Source organism: Pygocentrus nattereri, chromosome 10 (assembly GCF_015220715.1).
Source record: "Pygocentrus nattereri isolate fPygNat1 chromosome 10, fPygNat1.pri, whole genome shotgun sequence".
Taxonomy (NCBI): Eukaryota; Metazoa; Chordata; class Actinopteri; order Characiformes; family Serrasalmidae; genus Pygocentrus; species Pygocentrus nattereri.
Genome location: NC_051220.1, coordinates 1,380,001 through 1,406,149, shown reverse-complemented (window position 1 = coordinate 1,406,149; position 26,149 = coordinate 1,380,001). Strand labels below are relative to the sequence as shown.

The 26,149-nt window shown below is 41.1% G+C and overlaps 1 protein-coding gene across 1 annotated transcript in view; it reads left to right on the top strand.

The window, feature by feature from the left end:
- LOC108413574 (glutamate receptor ionotropic, delta-1-like) overlaps positions 1 to 26,149 on the top strand; it is a 606,899-nt gene that overhangs the window by 503,977 nt on the left and 76,773 nt on the right. The window contains exons 5-6 of the mRNA XM_037542279.1: positions 2,813 to 2,866; positions 14,659 to 14,832. Coding sequence (XP_037398176.1) covers positions 2,813 to 2,866; positions 14,659 to 14,832 — 228 coding nt within the window. The remainder of the gene's footprint in view (positions 1 to 2,812; positions 2,867 to 14,658; positions 14,833 to 26,149) is intronic.

Below are 26,149 nucleotides of genomic sequence, written 5' to 3'. Positions count from 1 at the left end.
TAGCTCAGTTTCAAGGGGCAAGGAGGCACTCGGAAACAAGGGGTAGGGGAAAATAAGAAGCAGGACTGGGCTTTGGTGTCGATGTGTTTTTGCTCTGCAGCCCTACTGCAATATCCCCTCTGTGGAGCTGTGAATGGACTGTTCTTGCTGTCTGATCACGTCCTGCACTTTCTACCACAATTCCCAACACCTGTTTACTGATGTGATCTAAACACGGGTCACTTTAGCCACTGTTCCATTTAAAACACTACTCAGGTGAGCAGACTTTGTGACTGCCATCCGTGCTCCAATAACGAACCCTCTTTCAAGGTCTGTGCCTGCTTAATTGTATTATGCAGCCCACCTGTCTGGAAGCATCTGCACTTGTCATGTTTCTCCGCTCATCTATTCAGCTGTATGTATACGTATTAGACGTATCTGCATTGACAGCTTGTCGTCTTTGTTGAGATGTCAATAAGTGAGAAATCTTGGTAAAATGTGGGGTTTTTTTCCACAAAACAAATACATAACAATAACAATGACATTCACATTAACCTAACCCTAACCTCTAATCTCCAGGCCGCCAGAACCAAGTGGGCATTTGACCCACCACATTTCAAAGCACCGGGGTGATGACCCACCACTTATTGATTGAATTCAGCTCATGTACATCAGAAAAAACTCCACGCTCCCTAAACCGCATGAGCTACTGATGTGTAGACACAAAGAAAGAGAGAGTCAACAGCAGCACAGTAAATGAGTCTTCATTTCAGCTGGGAGGGGGGCATTCCCCTCACAGAGTAAAGCCTTTGTGGCTTTGTAGCTCAACAATCTAACAAAATGCTCCTTAACAACTTTTAGAAAGCCATTCATAAATGCTGTAGTAATGCACTATTAAGTAGGTATAAACCACTCGTTGACCTTCATCTCATCTTCTCTGCCCCCTACACCTCCTTTCACATCCTCCTGTTTCCTCTCCCACAGTTCTCAATGTATATAAGGTCATCCTAAAACAGTGCTGGACAGTAACTGAGTAACTGAGTAACTGAGTATCTGAGTAAATGTAATTAGTTTCTGTACTTTAGTATTTTTGGTGTATCTGTACTGAAGTTTCTCCGTTCTGGACTTTCTCCTTTCACTCCACTACATTTCAGAGTCTAATATCGACTTTTTCCTCCTACATTTTGAGAAATCTGTCGTTCCTTTTGGTTTCTGTGTGTATAAAAACGTCACATGTCAAAACGAAAGAAGCGCAAAGCCAGAGCACCAATCAGGGCCCAGCGGTCACTTTGTTTAGAGCTGGTTTTGACCTGTTGGTCATACCGACCCAGTGCAGCACGCGGTTCAACGTCAGCGCAGCAGCGTAAAACTTTGGGAGAGTCTGTTCAACATAAATGATGAACTAACCTAACTTTGTGTAAATAGAGCTCAATATAGAAATATGTCCACATATGCAGTCGAGACTGACGCGGCTTTTTTCTGAATTTCTACAAACACCATTTCATTTTATAGTAAATGAGTTTGGGCTGGTTTATGTTTATGAACAGACGCCTACAGATCAACATAGTAAAGGAGCTCATCTGTGATCCTGAGTTTAAAGCCAGTTTTTATTCAACTTAAACTTGGAACTAAGTTGAATTAAGTTAATTCCTCTTTTAGTACTTTTACTTTATACTTAAGTACATTTGAAGGTAAATACTTTAGTACTTTTACTCAAGTGGAGGTCTAAAAGGGGGGAACTTCTACTTTTACTGGAGGAATATTTTACCTTGGGTGTCTCGACTTTAACTCCAGTACAGGGTTTGTGTAAATAAGACTTTAGGACAGTGGTGGACGAAGTGTTGTTCCACCTGTGACAGACTGTTGATTTTGCTGCACCCGTACACGATTCTCTGCATGTGTAAATAAACTCCAGTCAACTCCGGACTCTTCCTGCTGAATTCCTACAATGGTTATTGTGAAGTTTCACCAATGAGGAACATACAGGGTCCCAAAAACTCAACTCTGGTGGGGACTTTAGGGTGAAAACAGATGTTCTTCAGCAATGTTTTCTATCTGAAGCTGGACCCAGCAAGGAGCAGCATCCAAACAAGTACCGACACAGTTCATGAAGAGGATTATAGAGATGTTATTACAGATGTTATTAGAAGTACTGATGCTATATGTTGTACTACAAGGTAGTTTCAGTCAGTCAGTCAGTTTATATGTTATTTTTATGTTGACATAGTACAAGACTAGACCCCATGGTCTTGTATTTACAAACGCAAATAAGGTATCGATTCAAAGTTTCCAAATTTTCAGTTGAATTTCCCCGCCTGATTCAAGGAGCAGGCAATTAGCAAGAATAATTAAAATTGATTTACACAGTGCTTTGACCTCAACCGGCAATAACTGCAATTTGTAAAAGGTGAAGTTTAGTGTTCATTTCACTTATCTCTCTCTCTCTCTCCCTCTCTCTCTCTCTCTCTCTCTCTCTCTCTCTCTCTCTCTCTCTCTCTCTCTCTCTCTCTCTCTCTCTCTCTCTCTCTCTCTCTCTCTCCCTCCCTCTCTCTCTCTCTCTCTCTCTGTCTCTCTCTCTCTCTCTCTCTCTCTGTCTCTCTCTCTCTCTCCCTCTCTCTCTCCCTCCCTCTCTCTCCCTCCCTCTCTCTCTCTCTCTCTCTCTGTCTCTCTCTCTCTCTCTCTCTCTCTCTCTCTCTCTCTCTCTCTCCCTCCCTCTCTCTCTCTCTCTCTCTGTCTCTCTCACTCTCTCTCTCTCTCTCTCTCTCCCTCTCTCTCTCCCTCCCTCTCTCTCCCTCCCTCTCTCTCTCTCTCTCTCTCTCTCTCCCTCTCTCAGGCTGTAGAGACAAACTTGGCATCCAAAGACAGCCACTGGGTGTATGCGAATGAGGTAAGCACACATCACCACCTCATTATCTCTTAATAGAACTGCTCAAGCAAAACACTAATTTACATGATTTCCCACATAAGCAAAGTGTGGGCAATAAACCAAAACAGGCTTTGACTTATTGGTGGAAGCCACCTGGAAACTCCTTGATCAATGTGTGGCAAATACAACAAAAGTGCTTTATCCATTCTTTGTTAAACGACAACAATTCAATAAGGTAAGGCATTCTGAGATATGCAGCGTTCATCATGCTGGCACCTGTTTGGCGTCTGTTGCCATCGGCGGCAGCTTTAGAGCCAAAACCCATCTTCTTTCCATCTCTCTTGGAAATTCTCCCACTGCTTCACTTTTTCACATTTACTCCCGTTATTTTTCTTGATCGCTCTCACTCTCTCTTCATCATTCTGCCCCTCCTTGTTGGCAACAGTTCCTCCTCCCTCTTCCTTTTCACGTCCTTTCCCTTTTCTATATTCTCCACTGGCTTTAGAGGGCTGGTGAACTTGAAGCTGCTATAAATGCCAAGTGCTTATTGAATAGCGATGCTCATGCTTTGAATACCAAGGCGAGATCTTTTTCAACCACGCAGGAAAGCAGAGTCATGGGCTCAGTCAGAGGCGGTCGCTCTGTGTTGTGAGGAAATATGATCAAAAGGAGACACAAGACAGCCAACCTTTTCATCCCTTTAATCGCTGTAGTGTTAATATTTCATCTGGATTGCAGTTTAGTTTCCTCTATTGCCTGTACACAGAATATATGTATATATGAAGACATTTCTAATACTGAAAGACACTGGTAGACACCAAAACTGCTCAGTATAACATCCCATTGAGCCGAGGTTCTCTAGCTATATGTGCAGTACAGTGGCATGACAAGGTCAGGTGGAGGAGGAGGGGGACGGGGGGTTTCTATAAGTTGGTAAACTGATATTTGATGGGTTCTTTTGGTCACACGTTATTTGGATGGTCCTCTACAGATACGTAAATCATTAACAATCTTTCTGATAATACTCATAATGACCATCAACAACATTAAGGTTAGGGTTATGTTTAGGAGTAGGGATATATTTAATAACACCCTTTGCAGCTATAACAGCTTCAACTCTTCTGGGATGGCTTTCCACAAGGGTTAGGAGTGTTTATGGGAATTTCTTCCAGAAGCTCATTTGTGAGGTCAGACACTGATGTTGGACGAGAAGGCCTGGCTCACAGTCTCCGTTCTAATTCATCCCAAAGGTGTTCTATGGGGTTGAGGTCAGGACTCTGTGCAGGCCAGTCAAGTTCTTCCACACCAAACTGGCTCATCCACGTCTTTATGGACCTGCTTTGTGCACTGGTGGGCAGTCATGTTGGAGCAGGAAGGGGCCGTCCCCAAACTGTTCCCACAAAGTTGGGAGCATGAAATTGTCCAAAATCTCTTGGTGCTGAAGCTTTAAGAGTTCCTTTCACTGGAACTAAGGGGCCGAGCCCAACTCCTGAAAAACACCCCCACACCATGATCCCCCCTCCACCAAACTTTACACTCAGCACAATGCAGTCAGACAACTACCGTCTCCTGGCAACCGCCAAGCCCAGACCCGTCCATCGACTGCCAGACGGAGAAGCGTGATTGGTCACTCCAGAGAACACGTCTCCACTGCTCTAGTCCAGTGGCGGCGCTTTACTCCACTGCATTCCACGCTTTGCATTGCGCTTGGTGATGTAAGGCTTGGATGCAGCTGCTCGGCCATGGAAACCCATTCCAAGAAGCTCTCTACGCTGTTCTTGAGCTGATCTGAAGGCCACATGAAGTTTGGAGGTCTGTAGTGATTGACTCTGCAGAAAGTCGGTGACCTCTGCGCACTATGCCCCTCAGCATCCGCTGACCGCTCTGTCATTTTACGTGGCCGACCACTTCGTGGCTGAGTTGCTGTCGTTCCCAATCGCTTCCACTTTGTTATAATCCCACTGACAGTGGACTGTGGAATATTTAGTAGTGAGGAAATTTCACGACTGGACTTGCTGCACAGGTGGCGTCCGATCACGGCACCACGCTGGAATTCACTGAGCTCCTGAGAGCGACCCATTCTTTCACTAATGTCTGTAGAAGCAGTCTGCAGGCCGAGGGGCTCGGCTTTATACACCTGTGGCCATGGAAGTGACTGGAACACCTGAACTCAGTGATTTGGACGGGGGAGTGAATATTTTTGGAAATATAGTGTGGGAAATAAGCTTGACCGTCTAACAAAAGATGGATTTGAGTTCCACAGTTTATAAGCATAATAACTGATTGAGGCCTTTATAACATTCCAAACATTGAATTTTTCAAATAATAAAGTTGATGGAAAATTGTTTCTTTCATAATCAGGAGCTTCAAAACTCATGACTGTTTTAAAGACATTGTTGTTTTATTGAAAATGTACAAGCGAAATTTCACTAGTACTGAGCTTGAAGGCATTTCTTATTGCAAGAAATCTTGTATCAAATGAAGTTTTGAGAAAATGATTGAAACAAGATTTGTTAGTTTTTGCTTATTTTAGAATATTATGACATCATATCAAATCAGAGGTACTTAAATCTAGCTTTAGGCTTTCAGCACATTAAATGTATTCTTATTTTAAGACTTTATTTAAGACTCTTATTTTAAGACGTTTTAGTAAGTAAAACTTTCTCTCCATACTGGCAGATCATATTTTTATTCAGTTACCAGTTTTCCTGATTTGTGTTTATTTTTTTTGTGGTGTACCTTTCCTGTCACCAGTGAAAACCATCATGGAAGTATTTTTTGTCATGGCTTTTAGTGGCATGATGCTCAAGACAAGCAGAAAAAAAATAGATCATTATAGATCTGGCATAAAAGGATTACCTGGTTTGACATGTTGCTGAATTTTTGTAGCATAGCCCTATTTCCTGAATGAAAGGTTGGAGGGAGAGGATGTGCGAGCTGTTGACTCCGAATGGAACTGACCTGGCTTGTAAATTACTCACTCGTTCACATTTAGCAGGCTGAAGATTCTCCACAAGAGGGAGCTGTTAGCCCTAAAATAGCATTTGGTGCTTTACATCAATGACACTGTGTGTTCTTGTCAAGTGGTAGGCATACATCATATCTGGAGTATTGAGGGTATTTAAATATTTGATAAATATTAGGACACAGTTTTTGTTATTTAAGCTGCCTACTGCAGTTGAAATGAATATGCGCTCATCAGACTGTTAGCTTTAATTTGGGGGTATTTACATCCAAATTGATTAAACTGTAGGAATTATGACCATTTTCATTTCATTTTTAGGGGCTCAAAGGTAATTGGACAATTGGCTGCTCACCTGTTCTATTCCTTTATTATTTCACTTACAAGAAAATGGATAAAAGGTTTAGAGTTGATTTCAAGTGTGGACTGAACATTTGGAAACTGTAGCTGTTAACTTTCAGTTGTAAGTCCAGAGAGCTTCACTGCCAGTGAAAGAAGTCAGCATAAGCAGAATAATCTAGCAGAATTATTTTCCCTTCACAACAGTTGGCCATATCAAGAGCACCCTCCAGGAGGTAGACGTAGCTGTGTCTAATTAAACATTCAGGAGAAGACTTCAGTGAATTCAGGGTTTACCACAAGATTTAAACCACTGGTAAGCCTCAAGAACAGATGACAGGCTTATATTTTTGCTCAGATTCAAAGCAAAATGCTTCAAAACTTATTGAAGGCAGTGTGAATGGACAGTGGTCTCGAAGAATACCGCGAACGCACCTAAAAACCTGAAGGCAAAGAGGTGGAATGTTCTACGATGGCTGAGCCAGTCGCCTTACCTCAGTTTAAATCGAGCATGGATTTCACTTACTGAAGGCAAAACTGAAGGTCAAGAAGAAGCAGGAGCTGAAGCTGTAACAAAGGTTTAGCATCATCAGAGAAGAAACCCAGCCTTTGGTTCTGCCTGTTTATGTAGGTTCCACACTTTAGGAAGTCATTGACTCCAAAGGATTTGCAACCAAGTATTAAAAATGGGGATTGATACGTATGAAAATGGTTGTAATTCCTGCATCTTATGCTCAGGTTTGGATATAAATGCGCTCAAATGAAAGTCTGGAGTTTGAGCTGCAGGGAGATTCGCTTGAAAGAGGCCCCGAATATTCTGTGGTAACTCCCACTAGGATGAAGCAATTGGAACAAACAAAAAATACCCTACATACCTTGACACACCGTGTGTGTAATCAATTGTGGTACAGGCGCCTACCTCATCGCTCCAACTCAGGGGTATCCCAGCTTGTGTGAAGCTCCATACTGAGGACCATATTGCATGTTCTTTTCTTCAGGTTGCTCTGTAATAGAGAGAGTTATTACAGAATATTGAATATTGAATATTCGCCTCTTTGAAGCGAATCTCCCTGTATAATTTAGGTCTCACTTCATTTGGATAGCCCACTGTAGTCCCTTACCTACAGATGCTCAAATTGTTAGTAAACCCTTAGTAAACAGTGGTGGGGTTAGGGTTAGGATTTAGACCTTGGATTAGGGCTTCATTTAGCTAAATGTTAGTTTTAGGATTAGAGCCAGGTTTAGAGTTAAAGAAAATTATGGCCACTTTAGTGGATATTTAGGTGAATGTAACTTGAAAGTTCATTAAGTCTCTACAGCGGCGCTTGAAAGTTTGTGAACCCTTTAGAACTTTCTATATGACCTATTGTGACCTATTATCCTTTGTGACCTCGCCGTCTATCACACGCCTGGCTCTTGGAGTGATCTTTGTTGGTCGACCATTCCTGGGGAGGGAAACGTTGGTCTTGAATTTCCTCCATTTGTACACAATCTGTCTGACTGTGGAGTCCAAACTCTGACTGTGGAGTCCAAACTCTGACTGTGGAGTCCAAACTCTGACTGTGGAGTCCAAACTCTGTAGAGATGGTTCGGTCACCTTTTCCAGCCTGATGAGCATCAACAACTCTTTTTCTGAGGTCCTCAGAAATCTCCTTTGTTCGGGCCGTGATACACTTCCATAAACAACTGCTAATCCTACAGGTTCACAGACGTTCGCCACTCACAAATATGTAATATTGGATGATTTTCCTCAATAAACAAATGACCAGTATAATATTTTTGTGTCATTAGTTTAACTCTTGCCCTGCGATGGACTGGCGACCTGTCCAGGGTGTATCCTGCCTTCGGCCCGAAGACTGCTGGGATAGGCTCCAGCACCCCCTGCAACCCTGACGGAGAAGTGGCTTAGAAAATGGATGGATGGATGGATGGATGGATGGATGGATAGTTTAACTCTGTCCTCTTTATCTACTTTTAGGACTTGTGTGAAAATCTGATGGATGTTTTAGGTCAAATTTATGCAGAAATACAGAAAATTCTAAAGGGTTCAGAAACTTTCAAGCACCGCTGTACAAAGCACTTTGCATTGTTGCCAACATGTATTTGGTTTGAATGGAAATATTCTGCGGCAGACTGCTACAATAGCAATTTTCTCAACAGCCAAATATTTACAGACCTGAGCACAGGCTTATTTAGATCTAGGTGGTCTTTTTAGGGCCAATAGGGTGCTTCTTTCCATGCATACAAAGCTGATTGACGCCAGCCTTCTCCTGAATCTATTGTAGAATAGCTCCTATATCAATCTGGGCGCTCCAGCATGAGCTCGCTTCTATGCAGCACGGATGAATATGTGCCATTGTTGTGCGACTACATACAGGCGCTTTGCATGATTTATGCAAACAAAACAAACACATTTTGTTTACTAGCAGACTCGGTCCTCAAAGATCCGGCTGAACGCTGTAAGCGCGGCCCTCGTGCAGCGGTGCATGGGCGGCTTCACACAGCGAGACATTTCACTCTCAGCATGACCTCATGAAGCCGCAGAACAGCTGCGTCCTACCCCACCGATCCAGTCATGTGCATTAGAGCTGGATTACACGCGCTGAATTGTAGCACCGGTGAAGTGGAACACATGCATGTACTGCACCTGACTGGAACCCCATTAGAGTCGTCTAATTACACGCTGACAGTGACGCGCATCCCCGTGTTCACGAGTTATCCTTTCATCGGCCCTCACTCCACCGCAGTCTCCGCTCGTCTGCATCTCATGTCTAGACCGTAAGATAAGACCCAGTCATCTCGTACTCTCACACAATCCCCCCAGACAGAGGGTACATCTGAACATGGGCGTGTCAAGAGACGCCTCAGATTAATTACAGCTCTACCTCACGATTTCTACAATCGCAATAAGCCAGAGTCAGTTTCCTCTGTGGTGGGTCAATAACATCAGTCAGAACCATTCATTTTGTTTGACTTAATTGATTTAGTCTAAAATAAAAAAGAAAAACCATCAAATATCAAATATCCTGTACCGTGCAAAAGTCAGAGACCATCTTTCATTAAATTCCATTACCTGTCAAAAGTGCAATTTATTCTTTTTCCAGCTTCAGAAAATAAAGCATCTATTTACAGCGACGCCTCGACACCATCAATCATGAATGCTTTAGTGGCTTTTAATACAGCTTCTCCACTTTCAACTGACACTTCTAGATTTCTCCACACCTCCAAAGCTCAGCCTTAAACGTTGGTTGCGTTCTCTGCTTCTCCCAAATACACATGACGTTGAGGTGTGGACCCTGGTGTGGTCGGTCCAGCGTTAACTGGAGAGAAGTCTGGCTTCTTTGACACCATCAGCTTTTTTTGATTTGCACACTTTCTTCATTTTCCTCCATTTCCGTTTTTCGATAAGAGCTTCATGGCAGCTGCACATCCTTTCAGACCCGTAGCATTGAGTCTTCTCACAGTGGGAAGATGAACAGAAAGATCTGTGGCTCTTATTCAGCACTGAACCAAGAGCAGAGCTCGAGCCTCTCAAAGATGAAAGCTTTAAGTGCTGTTTAACTGATGGTGACAGGTTTTGTGGTCTACCAGCGGTTGCCTGGCTCCCTTTTCTCAGTACCTTTTGATCATATTTTGAACCCCAGGTTTGCAAACTCCCTGTTTTTTTCACATATTTTCATCCGACGTCTCCCTTTCTTACGTAGGTGGTTTACATCCACAGAAATATCTCTGTTAACTGGAATTAACTGGAAACGAATTGAATAAATGTGGCCTGACTTTTGCACCACACTGAAGTTTGAGATTTTATTTTATTTTTTTCAGTGAAGAACAAAGGAACAAAAACACATTTTTAAACAGGTCAGATGGTCTGAGGGCAAATGAAATATTCAGCATTCAGAAACTGTTACAATAAACATAAGACAAAGCAAGTTGTCATGTCAACAGAAAAGCCCTCCTGTGTCAGATAGGTGGGCCCAAGGAAACGTTTGAAAAATTCATCATATTTGCGAACAGCACTTCAGATTCATCGTTTAATTTTATTTCAGATCAGCTGGTAAATATGCTTCTTATTTAAAGTGCATCTAAGAATAACGCACCACTGTTACTCTACAAAAAGGCTCACTTAAGCGCCAAAACGGTTCTTAAATACACAATATGAGGCACAGTTGTGTATAAATACAGCTGTAATCAAATCACATGCTTCTGTTGAATTTCTGTTGAATCAAAGTTCAATCATCCTCTACAGACACACCTCTGCACGTTTTAATACAAAATGACTGTTTATTTGGTGGATTTGGTGGAACAAACGGTGGGAAAAACTAATAAATATGACATAAAATGTGTCAAAGCTTTTTCACGTTATATTTTATCTTATTTCCATTATGTTAAACTAGAAATAGAATACGTTCCCTAAAATTAGCAGAAAAACCTTTTTGTGTTTGTATGTATTTTTGCATGCTATATATATATATATGTGTATATACAGATTTTTAAAAATATATATAATTTATAAAAATTATACTTTGATATACATTTTTGCCCACGTCTGTTTCCTTCTATTTTGTGGTAAATGGTATTGTAGAGCAGCATCGCAGCTCCAGCAGAAGAAACACAGGGGTTGCCAAAATTCTGCTGCAAGAAGTGTTTATATCAAACACACAGCAAGAAAGGCACATACTGAGCGCTGAAACCATGGGGGAGGTCGCTACTAACCACAGAGACTCCACCTCCCACACACACACAGAGACACACACACAGAGACAAAAATCCCTCATGAGGTTGGTGTATTTATCTCCAACACATTGGTTTTATACAGAGAGATTCACTCGAAAGAGGCCCCGAATATTCTGTTGTAGCTCCTGTTATGATGAACGGATCTAAACATAAAAAAAAAAAAAATACATTGACGTTTTGTGTAATCGATTGCATGGCATGCGATGCTGGAAGTGGTCTCTGTTTCCTGCCAGCCACGTTTCAATATGGCGTTCCATGCTCCTGAACGTATTGGCAAGCATTAGAGAGGATAAACGTCGTGACGGCTGTCGTCGCTCCGACGCAGGGGCATTCCGGCTTGTCCGAAGCTCCATATGCTGAGGAGCACTATTCATGCTGTTTCGTTCCGATTGCTTCATCTTAGCGAGAGTTATTACAGAATATTTGGGGCCTCTTTCGAATGAATCTCCCTGTATAATTACAAAAATAGTGATTCCAAACTTTACAGCTGCATCAAAGCATTACTGTAATCAATTGGCTTGATGCATTCCAAAGCATCGGGGGCTGGGGACTAAATCTGCTGTCTTGCTTTCTCTCCCAATCACGCAAACAACACCCAATTTTCCAGTACAAGAAGAGCTGGCAATGTGTCCTCATAATCCAGAGGTCCTGACTGTAGATTGTATCTTGTTGATAATCATGGAGTTTCTAATTCATGTCCTGAATGATTAATAACTCTGACTGAACACCACATCGCAGATAATTCATATGTCAGACGAAGCTGCTTTGATTAATGAATTTGCAGAAGGCCTGTCGTCTGTGGTTCCAACGCTACGCTCCCTGGGTCACCGCAGGACAAGCAATATCAGCTTCTTTTTTCATCTTTGTTTTGTTCCTGAAGGCCATCAAGCTGCCGTTTTCTTCCAGATCTCACAGTCGTTTGTGTTGTCTGGGCTTTTACACATTTAGGTCAGTGTCGAGATGCTATGGAGATGCTAGACAGGTAGTAATATAAGGGGAAATGACAAAGACATGGGGCCAGTTGTACGTACAAGACAAGCTGCAACTCAAAATGCGATGTAATATTCACTTCCAGTGAATCTCCGATTAACAAAGTTTATCCAAATAATCCCAGTGACAGCTGCACATCCCTTCAGACCCACAGCGTTGAGTTGTCTTCTCTTAACTGCATACCAAAGCCCTGCCATCATGTTGGAATGGGATGTCCAACAAGCTCACATTAGGTGCGCTGGTCGTGGTTGGTGTAGTGTAATGGGTATATAGTGGTTGGTGTAGTGTAGTGGGTATATAGTGGTTGGTATAGTGTAGTGGGTATATAGTGGTTGGTGTAGTGTAGTGGGTATATAGTGGTTGGTATAGTGTAGTGGGTATATAGTGGTTGGTTAGTGTAGTGGGTATATAGTGGTTGGTATAGTGTAGTGGGTATATAGTGGTTGGTATAGTGTAGTGGGTATATAGTGGTTGGTATAGTGTAGTGGGTATATAGTGGTTGGCATAGTGTAGTGGGTATATAGTGGTTGGCATAGTGTAGTGGGTATATAGTGGTTGGTATAGTGTAGTGGGTATATAGTGGTTGGTGTAGTGTAGTGGGTATATAGTGTTTGGTGTAGTGTAGTGGGTATATAGTGGTTGGTTAGTGTAGTGGGTATATAGTGGTTGGTTAGTGTAGTGGGTATATAGTGGTTGGTATAGTGTAGTGGGTATATAGTGGTTGGCATAGTGTAGTGGGTATATAGTGGTTGGCATAGTGTAGTGGGTATATAGTGGTTGGTATAGTGTAGTGGGTATATAGTGGTTGGTATAGTGTAGTGGGTATATAGTGTTTGGTGTAGTGTAGTGGGTATATAGTGGTTGGTATAGTGTAGTGGGTATATAGTGGTTGGCATAGTGTAGTGGGTATATAGTGGTTGGTTAGTGTAGTGGGTATATAGTGGTTGGTTAGTGTAGTGGGTATATAGTGGTTGGTATAGTGTAGTGGGTATATAGTGGTTGGCATAGTGTAGTGGGTATATAGTGGTTGGCATAGTGTAGTGGGTATATAGTGGTTGGTATAGTGTAGTGGGTATATAGTGGTTGGTATAGTGTAGTGGGTATATAGTGGTTGGTATAGTGTAGTGGGTATATAGTGGTTGGTATAGTGTAGTGGGTATATAGTGGTTGGTATAGTGTAGTGGGTATATAGTGGTTGGTATAGTGTAGTGGGTATATAGTGGTTGGTATAGTGTAGTGGGTATATAGTGGTTGGTATAGTGTAGTGGGTATATAGTGGTTGGTATAGTGTAGTGGGTATATAGTGGTTGGTATAGTGTAGTGGGTATATAGTGGTTGGTATAGTGTAGTGGGTATATAGTGGTTGGTATAGTGTAGTGGGTATATAGTGGTTGGTATAGTGTAGTGGGTATATAGTGGTTGGTATAGTGTAGTGGGTATATAGTGGTTGGTATAGTGTAGTGGGTATATAGTGGTTGGTATAGTGTAGTGGGTATATAGTGGTTGGTATAGTGTAGTGGGTATATAGTGGTTGGTATAGTGTAGTGGGTATATAGTGGTTGGTATAGTGTAGTGGGTATATAGTGGTTGGTATAGTGTAGTGGGTATATAGTGGTTGGTATAGTGTAGTGGGTATATAGTGGTTGGTATAGTGTAGTGGGTATATAGTGGTTGGTATAGTGTAGTGGGTATATAGTGGTTGGTATAGTGTAGTGGGTATATAGTGGTTGGTATAGTGTAGTGGGTATATAGTGGTTGGTATAGTGTAGTGGGTATATAGTGGTTGGTATAGTGTAGTGGGTATATAGTGGTTGGTTAGTGTAGTGGGTATATAGTGGTTGGTTAGTGTAGTGGGTATATAGTGGTTGGTTAGTGTAGTGGGTATATAGTGGTTGGTGTAGTGTAGTGGGTATATAGTGGTTGGTGTAGTGTAGTGGGTATATAGTGGTTGGTATAGTGTAGTGGGTATATAGTGGTTGGTATAGTGTAGTGGGTATATAGTGGTTGGTATAGTGTAGTGGGTATATAGTGGTTGGTATAGTGTAGTGGGTATATAGTGGTTGGTATAGTGTAGTGGGTATATAGTGGTTGGTATAGTGTAGTGGGTATATAGTGGATCTACATCTGGATAGAGACGTAAAACGAGAAAGAGCAGAAGACAGAGTGAGCAGGAGTGAGACAGACACAGGACAAGACAGTAGAAGACTGTACGCCCCAGCCCTAACCCACACTGACCCCGTGTGTCTGGGGTGACCCTTCCTGGGTTGGAATGCCATCTGGGTGAGCGTTTGAAGTGTGAATACTGGGCTATGGGGACTGACCCTGTACTCTGACTTGCTGTAACTCATCGATCTGGCACCATGAAGGATGTGACCACACGGACCTCTTCACCTACCTCTCTCCAGTCTTCTAGATGATGAGCGAGATGATGAATCTAAAATCTATCAGGGAGGCGTCCCATAGGCAGAACACCTATACCGAACACAGAAATACCAAACATTAGAGATTTCTTTTAAATAAAAGTGAAATTATTATGATTTAAGTACCAGACAAGGACAGGTAGAAGGAAAGCATGCCGAAGTGCTGTAGTGAGAGTAGTTGATTAGTGGTGCACTATGCAGATACACCAGTACTGACCGTCTGTAAAACTGCTGCTGTTTCAGTTCTAGTTGGATTTTTCGAGCCAACCTGAAGTTTGTTTTCAAACTTCCTTTGCTTGCTCTTCTGCTCTGTGCTAAAACCAGTGTTTTTCTCCTTGGTTTCCCCCGGTGTGTCTGTGTGAGTGTAGGAGGTGAGTGATACGGAGATCATGGAGCTGGTCCACAGCGCCCTTGGCCGCATGACCGTGATCCGGCAGATCTTTCCTCTGTGGAGGGACACAAACATCCGCTGCATGAGGAACAACCACCGCATTTCCTCGCTGCTCTGCGACCCCCAGGAGGGCTACCTGCAGTCCCTTGAGGTCAGTAGCAATGCTCACAGTGGTCATTCGGAGAGATACTACTTCCGCACTAATCACTGCTGTCGGAAGAAAACCTTATATCTCCTTTTTTTTGGCATTTTTCAGTTTTTGACGCAGTATGAAAATGCCTGCTGCTCTTTATATTGTGTGTAAATTTCATGATGAATGGACCAAAAGAAATAACCCAAAAATGACTTGGAAGGACGTCTGGTTCCATTCACTTCCATTAAAAGTAAAGCAGGTTTTTTCCTTCTCCTGTATAGTTACTATTTTGGAGATTTGGTTTTCTTCTGACAACAGCGACGTGCTCTTTGGGTCAGAGTTTAGATCCAAATTGCAGAACGTTCATATTCATAACAGTTTTGGACAGAACGGGTTCCTGATAACACTGTATTGATATACAGTATCATGCACATACAGTGTACAGTCACGTGGAAAGATTAGGACACACCGTGAAAACATTTGTCCCATCTTCATCTAACTCAACAAATAAAACGGATGAAATGTCTCTGAAAAATCATTTGTAAAACATAATTAATAGAAATGCAATTTCTTAAGGATGAAAAGTGACACCCCCACATTTATTACCACTTACAGGGCCTAAAATTAGAATCAAGTGCATCACATCAGCTGCAAATGATTCAGCTATGTAATGTGCTGTTGTACACATTTCCATATGTGCAGTTAGTCTGAGGGAGATAATAAATGAGACGCAGGGACGCAGGGGACAGAACACCGATATAGAAATCTTTCAGATTATACAAGATATGAAAAACAGTTTTAATGAGAAACGTTTTTTTAATGAAAAACACTGCATTTATTTGTCGATAATTGTTCAAAGCTGGATTTGTGTGTTCAAATGAGCTACTGAAACGTTTGAGACGTTATTTTTTTATTATTTAATTATGATTGTAAAATTAAAATAATGTGTAGGGTCATTCAGGTTGGTTAAAAGTCCAAAGTTCCACGTTGTTGAATTCCTAAGCGAGCACATTCCTCACACTGAAGCCACTTTTTAATTATTCCCCACGTCTCTATTAATTGCTGAGGTTCAGACGCACCTGCATTGCTGGTCCAGTCTGTAGATGTAAAGCCAGAGATGAGCTAATCATCCTCTAGTCCTTCTTTGGTGGTCACAGGACGCTGCTGGCTGGATATTTTTGGTTGGTGGACTGTTCTCAGTCCAGCGGTGACACGGAGGTGTTTAAAAACTCCAGCAGCACTGCTGTGTCTGATCCACTCAGACCAGCACCACAGACACTAACACACCACCAAAACGTCGGTGTCACTGCAGTGCTGAGAATGACCCACCACCCAAATAGTACCTGCTCTGTGAGGGTCCATGGGGGTCCTGACCACTGAAGAACAGGGTAACAGAGTATAACTAAACGGTCAGTGGAGCTGATAAAGTGGACAGTGAAAAATTTATTAATTATCTGACTATGCAATGATTAAAATAATAATGAAAAATGAATGCATTGCAAAGTGACATCACTAACACACACACACACACACACACACACACACACTGTTCTCCCTCACTGACTAACAGCAGGGACTCTTCATGTTCAGATCTGACAGGCCTCCTTCATCATTAGCAGGATTCTGCTCAGTCAGCCTGATGAGCAGGCATGATGACTTCTATATGAACTCTTTATACATGCGCTCCGGCCATATCAGGACAAGACACTGTTCATGTTCTTAGCCCTGCTGCTCTGTGGGGGGGGAATAAATGAAGCCCCCCACTGATCAGTTAGCCCCTATGCATGAAGCTGGGCTACTTGTGGATTGGTGAATTTGACGCCAGCGCTCCTTAATCAGCTTCAACACACATTTGGCAATCCCTAATTGAAGCGAGGAGTTCGGTGTCGTTTGTGGTATAATGTCACAGCCGTTCGGGGAAAGCAGCGGGAGCCTGCGATCCAGGCAGGGATGCGGCTCGATGGAGCCGTGCCTTCGGACGTAACAGAGTGTGCTCTGCTGTGTGATTTGGGTTGGATGGGACTGATTTGGCGCGAAGTGGAATGGAAGGATCTGAAACACGTTCTTCTCTGCTCGAATCTCCAGGAGTTCTCTTTCGTTCTCCTCTCCACTGGTCATCGTGGACGCACTCTAGTGCTGAATGATCTACACCGACCGGCTCCTACACTCCACTCTCCACTTACTGTATAGCTGCACTCTGTAGTTCTACAGTTACAGACTGTAGTCCATCTGTTTCTCTGATACTCTGTTACCCTGTTCTTCAGTGGTCAGGACCCCCATGGACCCTCACAGAGCGGGTGCTGTTTGGGTGGTGGGTCATTCTCAGCACTGCAGGAACACTGACAGAGCTGATAAGATGGACAATGAGCGTAGAAACAAGGATACACTCTGTGGCCAAAAGTATGTGGACACCTGACCATCACATCAATATGAGCTTGGACATCTTGTTCCAAGACAGTGAGCTGCTCCTCTTCTCATTTGCATAACGGCCTCTACACAGCTGGGAGAAGATTGTGTAGTTCGTCGTGTAGAAATCCATGCCCATTTGGTCAAAGGAGCATTTGTGAGGTCAGGCACTGATGTTGTGCAAGAATCCCTGGCTTGCCATCAATGCTCCAGTTCATCCCAAAGGTGGTCAATGTGGGTGATGTCAGGGCTCTGTGCAGGCCCACTGGAGTTCCTTCCCAAACTGTTCCCAAAAAGCATTTAATTGGCTAAAATGACTTTGTATGTTGGAACGTTAACATCACCCTTCATTGGAACTAAGGGGCCCAAACCCTGAAAAACAGCCCCAGCCCATTATCCCTCCTCCACCAAACTTTACTGTTGGCCCCATCCTCCTGATATCCGCCAAATCCTGATTCATTCGTCAAATTGCCAGATAGAGAAGCAGGATTCATCACTGCGGGTCCTGTGGCGGCATGCTTTGCATCACTCCGGCCAACACTTGGCATTGCACAACGTGATTTTAGGCTTGAGTGCAACCCATTTCATTAAGCTTCCAACCCATTTATTATGCTGAGGTTGCTTCCAGAGGCAGTATGGAACTAGTGAATGATGCATTTCTTTTGATATCAGTATTGCAAAAGGCCAATATTGTAACAGAGCTTAACCAATGACATATTTTACAGTATGCACTATAATGTCATAAATGTTCAACCTCTTAATCACATTTTACAGGCTATTATTTTACTGCAGCATGATTGAGTGTAATTGCCTTGTTAAAACTCTTCCCTCTGCCACATGCCGTAGTTATCAGGGATTTCAGCATGTGTGCTTTGATGGTGTCTGATATCGAAATGCAGCACCGTTTCAATTTCAAACAAAAGGCATTCATAAACCGGCTGATGTCGCAGGTCCCAGCAGGGCTGAAACTGCACTCTAATTCATTCTTATTCATTATATGCATTACAGTCCTTCAGTTCTTCCACAGACTCACTTGCTTTTCACTCACCCCATTATTCTTTCACTTCTTCTCCTTCCCTTGTTTCCTCCCTCACTCTATTTCTTTCTCTCAGGTGTTCTCGGCGTGATATTTTAAAGAAAATACATGATTTTTTTTTTTTTGTTAGAAATATAAACTGTTATAAATATCTAACAGCATGTGTCAGATAATTAGCTACAGATTAGAGGCTGTAATGACTGTTAATCTATTACAACAGTAAGTGATAGAAAAGTGATTATAGACTCTCAGAAATAAAGGCACCATAAAGGTTCTCTGCATGGAGGAACATTTGAATCACCAAAAAAAAAAAAAAAGTGTTTGATGGATGGTTCTTTAAAGCAAAATTTGGTGAATAAGATTTGAGAACCTTGCTAAATTTTCAAGCCTGTAAAGGATCCAAGACGAACTCTGGTGCAGAACCTTAGCTTTGGTTCTTCAAACTTTTAAAAATTCCATTAGGAAATAAAACAATTCGGTTAACAAAATACAATTTCTTGTTCTTTCCTGCAATATAAGCATCATTATTCACTCTTCCAGCTGAGGATAAAGTCACCAAGTGTTAGTGTGTGTTGCACTGGTACGAGTGGATCAGACGCAGCAGCGCTGCTGGGGTTTTAAACACCTCAGTGTCGCTGCTGGACTGAGAATAGTCCACCAACCAAAAATATCCAGCCAACAGCGTCCTGTGGGCAGCGTCCTGTGACCACTGATGAAGGACTAGAGGATGACCAACACAAACTGTGCAGCAGCAGATGAGCTGTCGTCTCTGACTTTACATCTACAAGGTGGACCGACAAGGTAGGAGTGTCTAATAGAGTGGACAGTGAGTGGACACAGTGTTTAAAGACTCCAGCAGCACTGCTGTGTCTGATCCACTCAGACCAGCACAACACAAACTAACACACCACCACCACGTCAGTGTTACTGCAGTGCTGAGAATGACCCACCACCCAAATAGTACCTGCTCTGTGAGGGTCCATGGGGGTCCTGACCACTGAAGAACAGGGTAACAGAGTAATTCTGACCAAATGAGCGAGTCTGTGTGCGAGTAGCAATCTTAGAGTGTATTGATCGCATCATTAATAGCGCATGGCCACCTTTTCAATAGGCATGACCAGATCAGACCATACAGCTCATCTCATCACCATCGCTGCAACTATAGCCTTGCAGGTGGATTAAGCAAAACAGACCGGAATGACCACAAAAAAGATGAAAGGATGTGTGGAGGCTCCAAAAACACTACGATGAGAAGATGAGCTAGACTGGTACACTGGATCTGGATATCCTGCACACCTCTCAGATTCAGGACATTATATTGCATTAGATTTAACAAAAACTAACAAAACATTGCAAAAATAAATAAAATTAAAATATAATTAAAGTAATTTGCTCAAATATATTGGTCAGTACCAGGCGGATTGGTGCTGGGTCAGCAGTGATGCGGGCTCTTTACCGGTCTGTTGTGGTAAAGAAAGAGCTGAGCCATAAGGCAAGGCTCTCGATTTACCGGTCGATCTACGTTCCCACCCTCACCTGTGGTCATGAGCTTTGGGTAATGACCGAAAGAACGAGATCGTGAATACAAGCAGCCGAAATGAGTTTCCTCCGCAGGGTGTCTGGACTCTCCCTTAGAGATAGGGTGAGAAGTTCGGTCATCCGGGAGGGACTCGGAGTAGAGCCGCTGCTTCTTCACGTCGAGAGGAGCCAGTTGAGGTGGTTCAGGCATCTGGTTAGGATGCCTCCTGTACGCCTCCCTCGGGAGGTGTCACAGGCAAGTCCACCTGGGAGGAGACCCCGGGGAAGACCCAGGACACGCTGGCGTGACTATATCGCCCAGCTGGCCTGGGAGCGCCTCGGAATCCCCCCTGGGAGCTAGTGGAAGTGGCTGGGGAAAGGGAGGTCTGGGCCTCATTGCTCAGGATGCTGCCCCCGCGACCCGAACCCCGGAGAAGCGGAAGATGATGGATGGATGGATGGATGGATGGATGGATGGATGGATGGATGGATGGATGGATGGATGGATGGATGGATGGATGGATATTGGTCAGTACACTTTATAAGCTGGTTTTAAATTGAATATTCCCCCCAAAATTTGGCGGAGTTATAACAAACTGCCAAGCCTGATTGCATGATGTCATTGGAATACTATAGATCTCAGTAAGAGCCATAGTCAAGCCGATGTTATTCCATATTGCATCAGTATGTAGAATAGATATACGTGACGGCTTTGAAAGAGTGAGGTGCTCGCAGAGCTGGCTGTGGTTAAAGTGTTTAGTAAGGGCTAATCCAGAATCGTAGGACATAAACAGGCAAGGGTCCACATGGGCAAACGGGGCAATGTAGGCTGAGCTAAATCAGAATGAGAGAACATGAGCTAAAGGTCGCTACACGAAAGAGAGAGTCAAAAGGGGTCAGGCGAGAACGAGAAAACAAGCAAGAAAACAAGAACCGGGAGGTCAGACACAGAAATAAAGGCTCAGTAATGCAAGTAGACTGAAACAAGGCTACAGACACAAACAGGCAATACAGGCAGGGGTGTAAAAGGTACTGAAAATACCTACTCAAGTACTAGTACTCTTACCATAGTGATAAAAGACTCAAGTACTAGAACTCTTACCATAGTGATAAAAGACTCAAGTACTAGAACTCTTACCATAGTGATAAATGACTCAAGTACTAGTACTCTTACCATAGTGATAAATGACTCAAGTACTAGAACTCTTACCATAGTGATAAATGACTCAAGTACTAGTACTCTTACCATAGTGATAAATGACTCAAGTACTAGAACTCTTACCATAGTGATAAATGACTCAAGTACTAGAACTCTTACCATAGTGATAAATGACTCAAGTACTAGTACTCTTACCATAGTGATAAATGACTCAAGTACTAGTACTCTTACCATAGTGATAAATGACTCAAGTACTAGTACTCTTACCATAGTGATAAATGACTCAAGTACTAGAACTCTTACCATAGTGATAAATGACTCAAGTACTAGTACTCTTACCATAGTGATAAATAACTCAAGTACTAGAACTCTTACCATAGTGATAAATGACTCAAGTACTAGTACTCTTACCATAGTGATAAATGACTCAAGTACTAGTACTCTTACCATAGTGATAAATGACTCAAGTACTAGTACTCTTACCATAGTGATAAATGACTCAAGTACTAGAACTCTTACCATAGTGATACATGACTCAAGTACTAGTACTCTTACCATAGTGATAAATGACTCAAGTACTAGTACTCTTACCATAGTGATAAATGACTCAAGTACTAGTACTCTTACCATAGTGATAAATGAATCAAGTACTAGTACTCTTACCATAGTGATAAATGACTCAAGTACTAGTACTCTTACCATAGTGATAAATTACTCAAGTACTAGAACTCTTACCATAGTGATACATGACTCAAGTACTAGTACTCTTACCATAGTGATAAATGACTCAAGTACTAGTACTCTTACCATAGTGATAAATGACTCAAGTACTAGTACTCTTACCATAGTGATAAATGACTCAAGTACTAGAACTCTTACCATAGTGATAAATGACTCAAGTACTAGTACTCTTACCATAGTGATAAATAACTCAAGTACTAGAACTCTTACCATAGTGATAAATGACTCAAGTACTAGTACTCTTACCATAGTGATAAATGAATCAAGTACTAGTACTCTTACCATAGTGATAAATGAATCAAGTACTAGTACTCTTACCATAGTGATAAATGACTCAAGTACTAGAACTCTTACCATAGTGATAAATGACTCAAGTACTAGAACTCTTACCATAGTGATACATGACTCAAGTACTAGAACTCTTACCATAGTGATAAATGACTCAAGTACTAGTACTCTTACCATAGTGATAAATGACTCAAGTACTAGAACTCTTACCATAGTGATAAATGACTCAAGTACTAGAACTCTTACCATAGTGATAAATGACTCAAGTACTAGTACTCTTACCATAGTGATAAATGACTCAAGTACTAGTACTCTTACCATAGTGATACATGACTCAAGTACTAGTACTCTTACCATAGTGATAAATGACTCAAGTACTAGAACTCTTACCATAGTGATACATGACTCAAGTACTAGTACTCTTACCATAGTGATAAATGACTCAAGTACTAGTACTCTTACCATAGTGATAAATGACTCAAGTACTAGAACTCTTACCATAGTGATAAATGACTCAAGTACTAGAACTCTTACCATAGTGATAAATGACTCAAGTACTAGTACTCTTACCATAGTGATAAATGACTCAAGTACTAGTACTCTTACCATAGTGATAAATGACTCAAGTACTAGAACTCTTACCATAGTGATACATGACTCAAGTACTAGTACTCTTACCATAGTGATAAATGACTCAAGTACTAGAACTCTTACCGGAGTGATAAATGACTCAAGTACTAGAACTCTTACCATAGTGATACATGACTCAAGTACTAGTACTCTTACCATAGTGATAAAAGACTCAAGTACTAGTACTCTTACCATAGTGATAAATGACTCAAGTACTAGAACTCTTACCATAGTGATAAATGACTCAAGTACTAGAACTCTTACCATAGTGATAAATGACTCAAGTACTAGTACTCTTACCATAGTGATAAATGACTCAAGTACTAGTACTCTTACCATAGTGATAAATGAATCAAGTACTAGTACTCTTACCATAGTGATAAATGACTCAAGTACTAGTACTCTTACCATAGTGATAAATGACTCAAGTACTAGAACTCTTACCATAGTGATACATGACTCAAGTACTAGTACTCTTACCATAGTGATAAATGACTCAAGTACTAGAACTCTTACCGGAGTGATAAATGACTCAAGTACTAGAACTCTTACCATAGTGATAAATGACTCAAGTACTAGTACTCTTACCATAGTGATAAATAACTCAAGTACTAGAACTCTTACCATAGTGATAAATAACTCAAGTACTAGTACTCTTACCATAGTGATAAATGACTCAAGTACTAGAACTCTTACCATAGTGATACATGACTCAAGTACTAGTACTCTTACCATAGTGATAAATAACTCAAGTACTAGAACTCTTACCGGAGTGATAAATGACTCAAGTACTAGAACTCTTACCATAGTGATAAATAACTCAAGTACTAGAACTCTTACCATAGTGATACATGACTCAAGTACTAGAACTCTTACCAGAGTGATAAATGACTCAAGTACTAGAACTCTTACCATAGTGATAAATGACTCAAGTACTAGAACTCTTACCATAGTGATACATGACTCAAGTACTAGTACTCTTACCATAGTGATAAATGACTCAAGTACTAGAACTCTTACCATAGTGATACATGACTCAAGTACTAGTACTCTTACCAGAGTGATAAATGACTCAAGTACTAGAACTCTTACCATAGTGATAAATGACTCAAGTACTAGAACTCTTACCATAGTGATACATGACTCAAGTACTAGTACTCTTACCATAGTGATAAATGACTCAAGTACTAGAACTCTTACCATAGTGATACATGACTCAAGTACTAGTACTCTTACCATAGTGATAAATGACTCAAGTACTAGTACTCTTACCATAGTGATAAATGACTCAAGTACTAGAACTCTTACCATAGTGATAAATGACTCAAGTACTAGTACTCTTACCATAGTGATAAATGACTCAAGTACTAGTACTCTTACCATAGTGATAAATGACTCAAGTACTAGAACTCTTACCATAGTGATAAATGACTCAAGTACTAGAACTCTTACCATAGTGATACATGACTCAAGTACTAGTACTCTTACCATAGTGATAAATGACTCAAGTACTAGAACTCTTACCATAGTGATAAATGACTCAAGTACTAGAACTCTTACCATAGTGATACATGACTCAAGTACTAGTACTCTTACCATAGTGATAAATGACTCAAGTACTAGAACTCTTACCATAGTGATAAATGACTCAAGTACTAGTACTCTTACCATAGTGATAAATGACTCAAGTACTAGTACTCTTACCATAGTGATAAATAACTCAAGTACTAGAACTCTTACCGGAGTGATAAATGACTCAAGTACTAGAACTCTTACCATAGTGATAAATAACTCAAGTACTAGAACTCTTACCATAGTGATAAATAACTCAAGTACTAGAACTCTTACCATAGTGATAAATGACTCAAGTACTAGTACTCTTACCATAGTGATAAATGAATCAAGTACTAGTACTCTTACCATAGTGATAAATAACTCAAGTACTAGAACTCTTACCATAGTGATACATGACTCAAGTACTAGTACTCTTACCATAGTGATAAATAACTCAAGTACTAGTACTCTTACCATAGTGATAAATGACTCAAGTACTAGAACTCTTACCATAGTGATAAATGACTCAAGTACTAGTACTCTTACCAGAGTGATAAATGACTCAAGTACTAGAACTCTTACCATAGTGATAAATGACTCAAGTACTAGAACTCTTACCATAGTGATAAATGACTCAAGTACTAGAACTCTTACCATAGTGATACATGACTCAAGTACTAGTACTCTTACCATAGTGATAAATGACTCAAGTACTAGAACTCTTACCATAGTGATAAATGACTCAAGTACTAGAACTCTTACCATAGTGATAAATGACTCAAGTACTAGTACTCTTACCATAGTGATAAATAACTCAAGTACTAGAACTCTTACCATAGTGATAAATGACTCAAGTACTAGAACTCTTACCATAGTGATACATGACTCAAGTACTAGTACTCTTACCATAGTGATAAACAACTCAAGTACTAGAACTCTTACCATAGTGATAAATGACTCAAGTACTAGTACTCTTACCATAGTGATAAATAACTCAAGTACTAGTACTCTTACCATAGTGATAAACAACTCAAGTACTAGAACTCTTACCATAGTGATAAACGACTCAAGTACTAGTACTCTTACCATAGTGATAAACAACTCAAGTACTAGAACTCTTACCATAGTGATAAACGACTCAAGTACTAGTACTCTTACCATAGTGATAAACAACTCAAGTACTAGTACTCTTACCATAGTGATAAATGACTCAAGTACTAGTACTCTTACCATAGTGATAAATGACTCAAGTACTAGTACTCTTACCATAGTGATAAATGACTCAAGTACTAGAACTCTTACCATAGTGATAAATGACTCAAGTACTAGTACTCTTACCATAGTGATAAATGACTCAAGTACTAGTACTCTTACCATAGTGATAAATGACTCAAGTACTAGAACTCTTACCATAGTGATAAATGACTCAAGTACTAGTACTCTTACCATAGTGATAAATGACTCAAGTACTAGAACTCTTACCATAGTGATAAATGACTCAAGTACTAGTACTCTTACCATAGTGATAAATGACTCAAGTACTAGAACTCTTACCATAGTGATAAATGACTCAAGTACTAGAACTCTTACCATAGTGATAAATGACTCAAGTACTAGTACTCTTACCATAGTGATAAATGACTCAAGTACTAGTACTCTTACCATAGTGATAAATGACTCAAGTACTAGTACTCTTACCATAGTGATAAATGACTCAAGTACTAGTATTAGTAAATAAGTAGTTTATTGAAAAAAATACTTAAGTACTCGAGTTAGTTACTTTTTCGTATTTCCGCTGTCACCTGAACATATTTCTGAGCGACTCATCTACATCACTGGAAATAATCTGTACAGAAAACCTTGAAGCTAAACCTGATCATATGTGGGGAAAATCGTTCTGAGAGCTGAGCCTGATCACAGTTCGCTCTGCTGGAGCACATCTACACACCTTTCTGGGAGCGGAGTCAGGATCAAGGATTACAGTAAACTGCATGCATTGCATA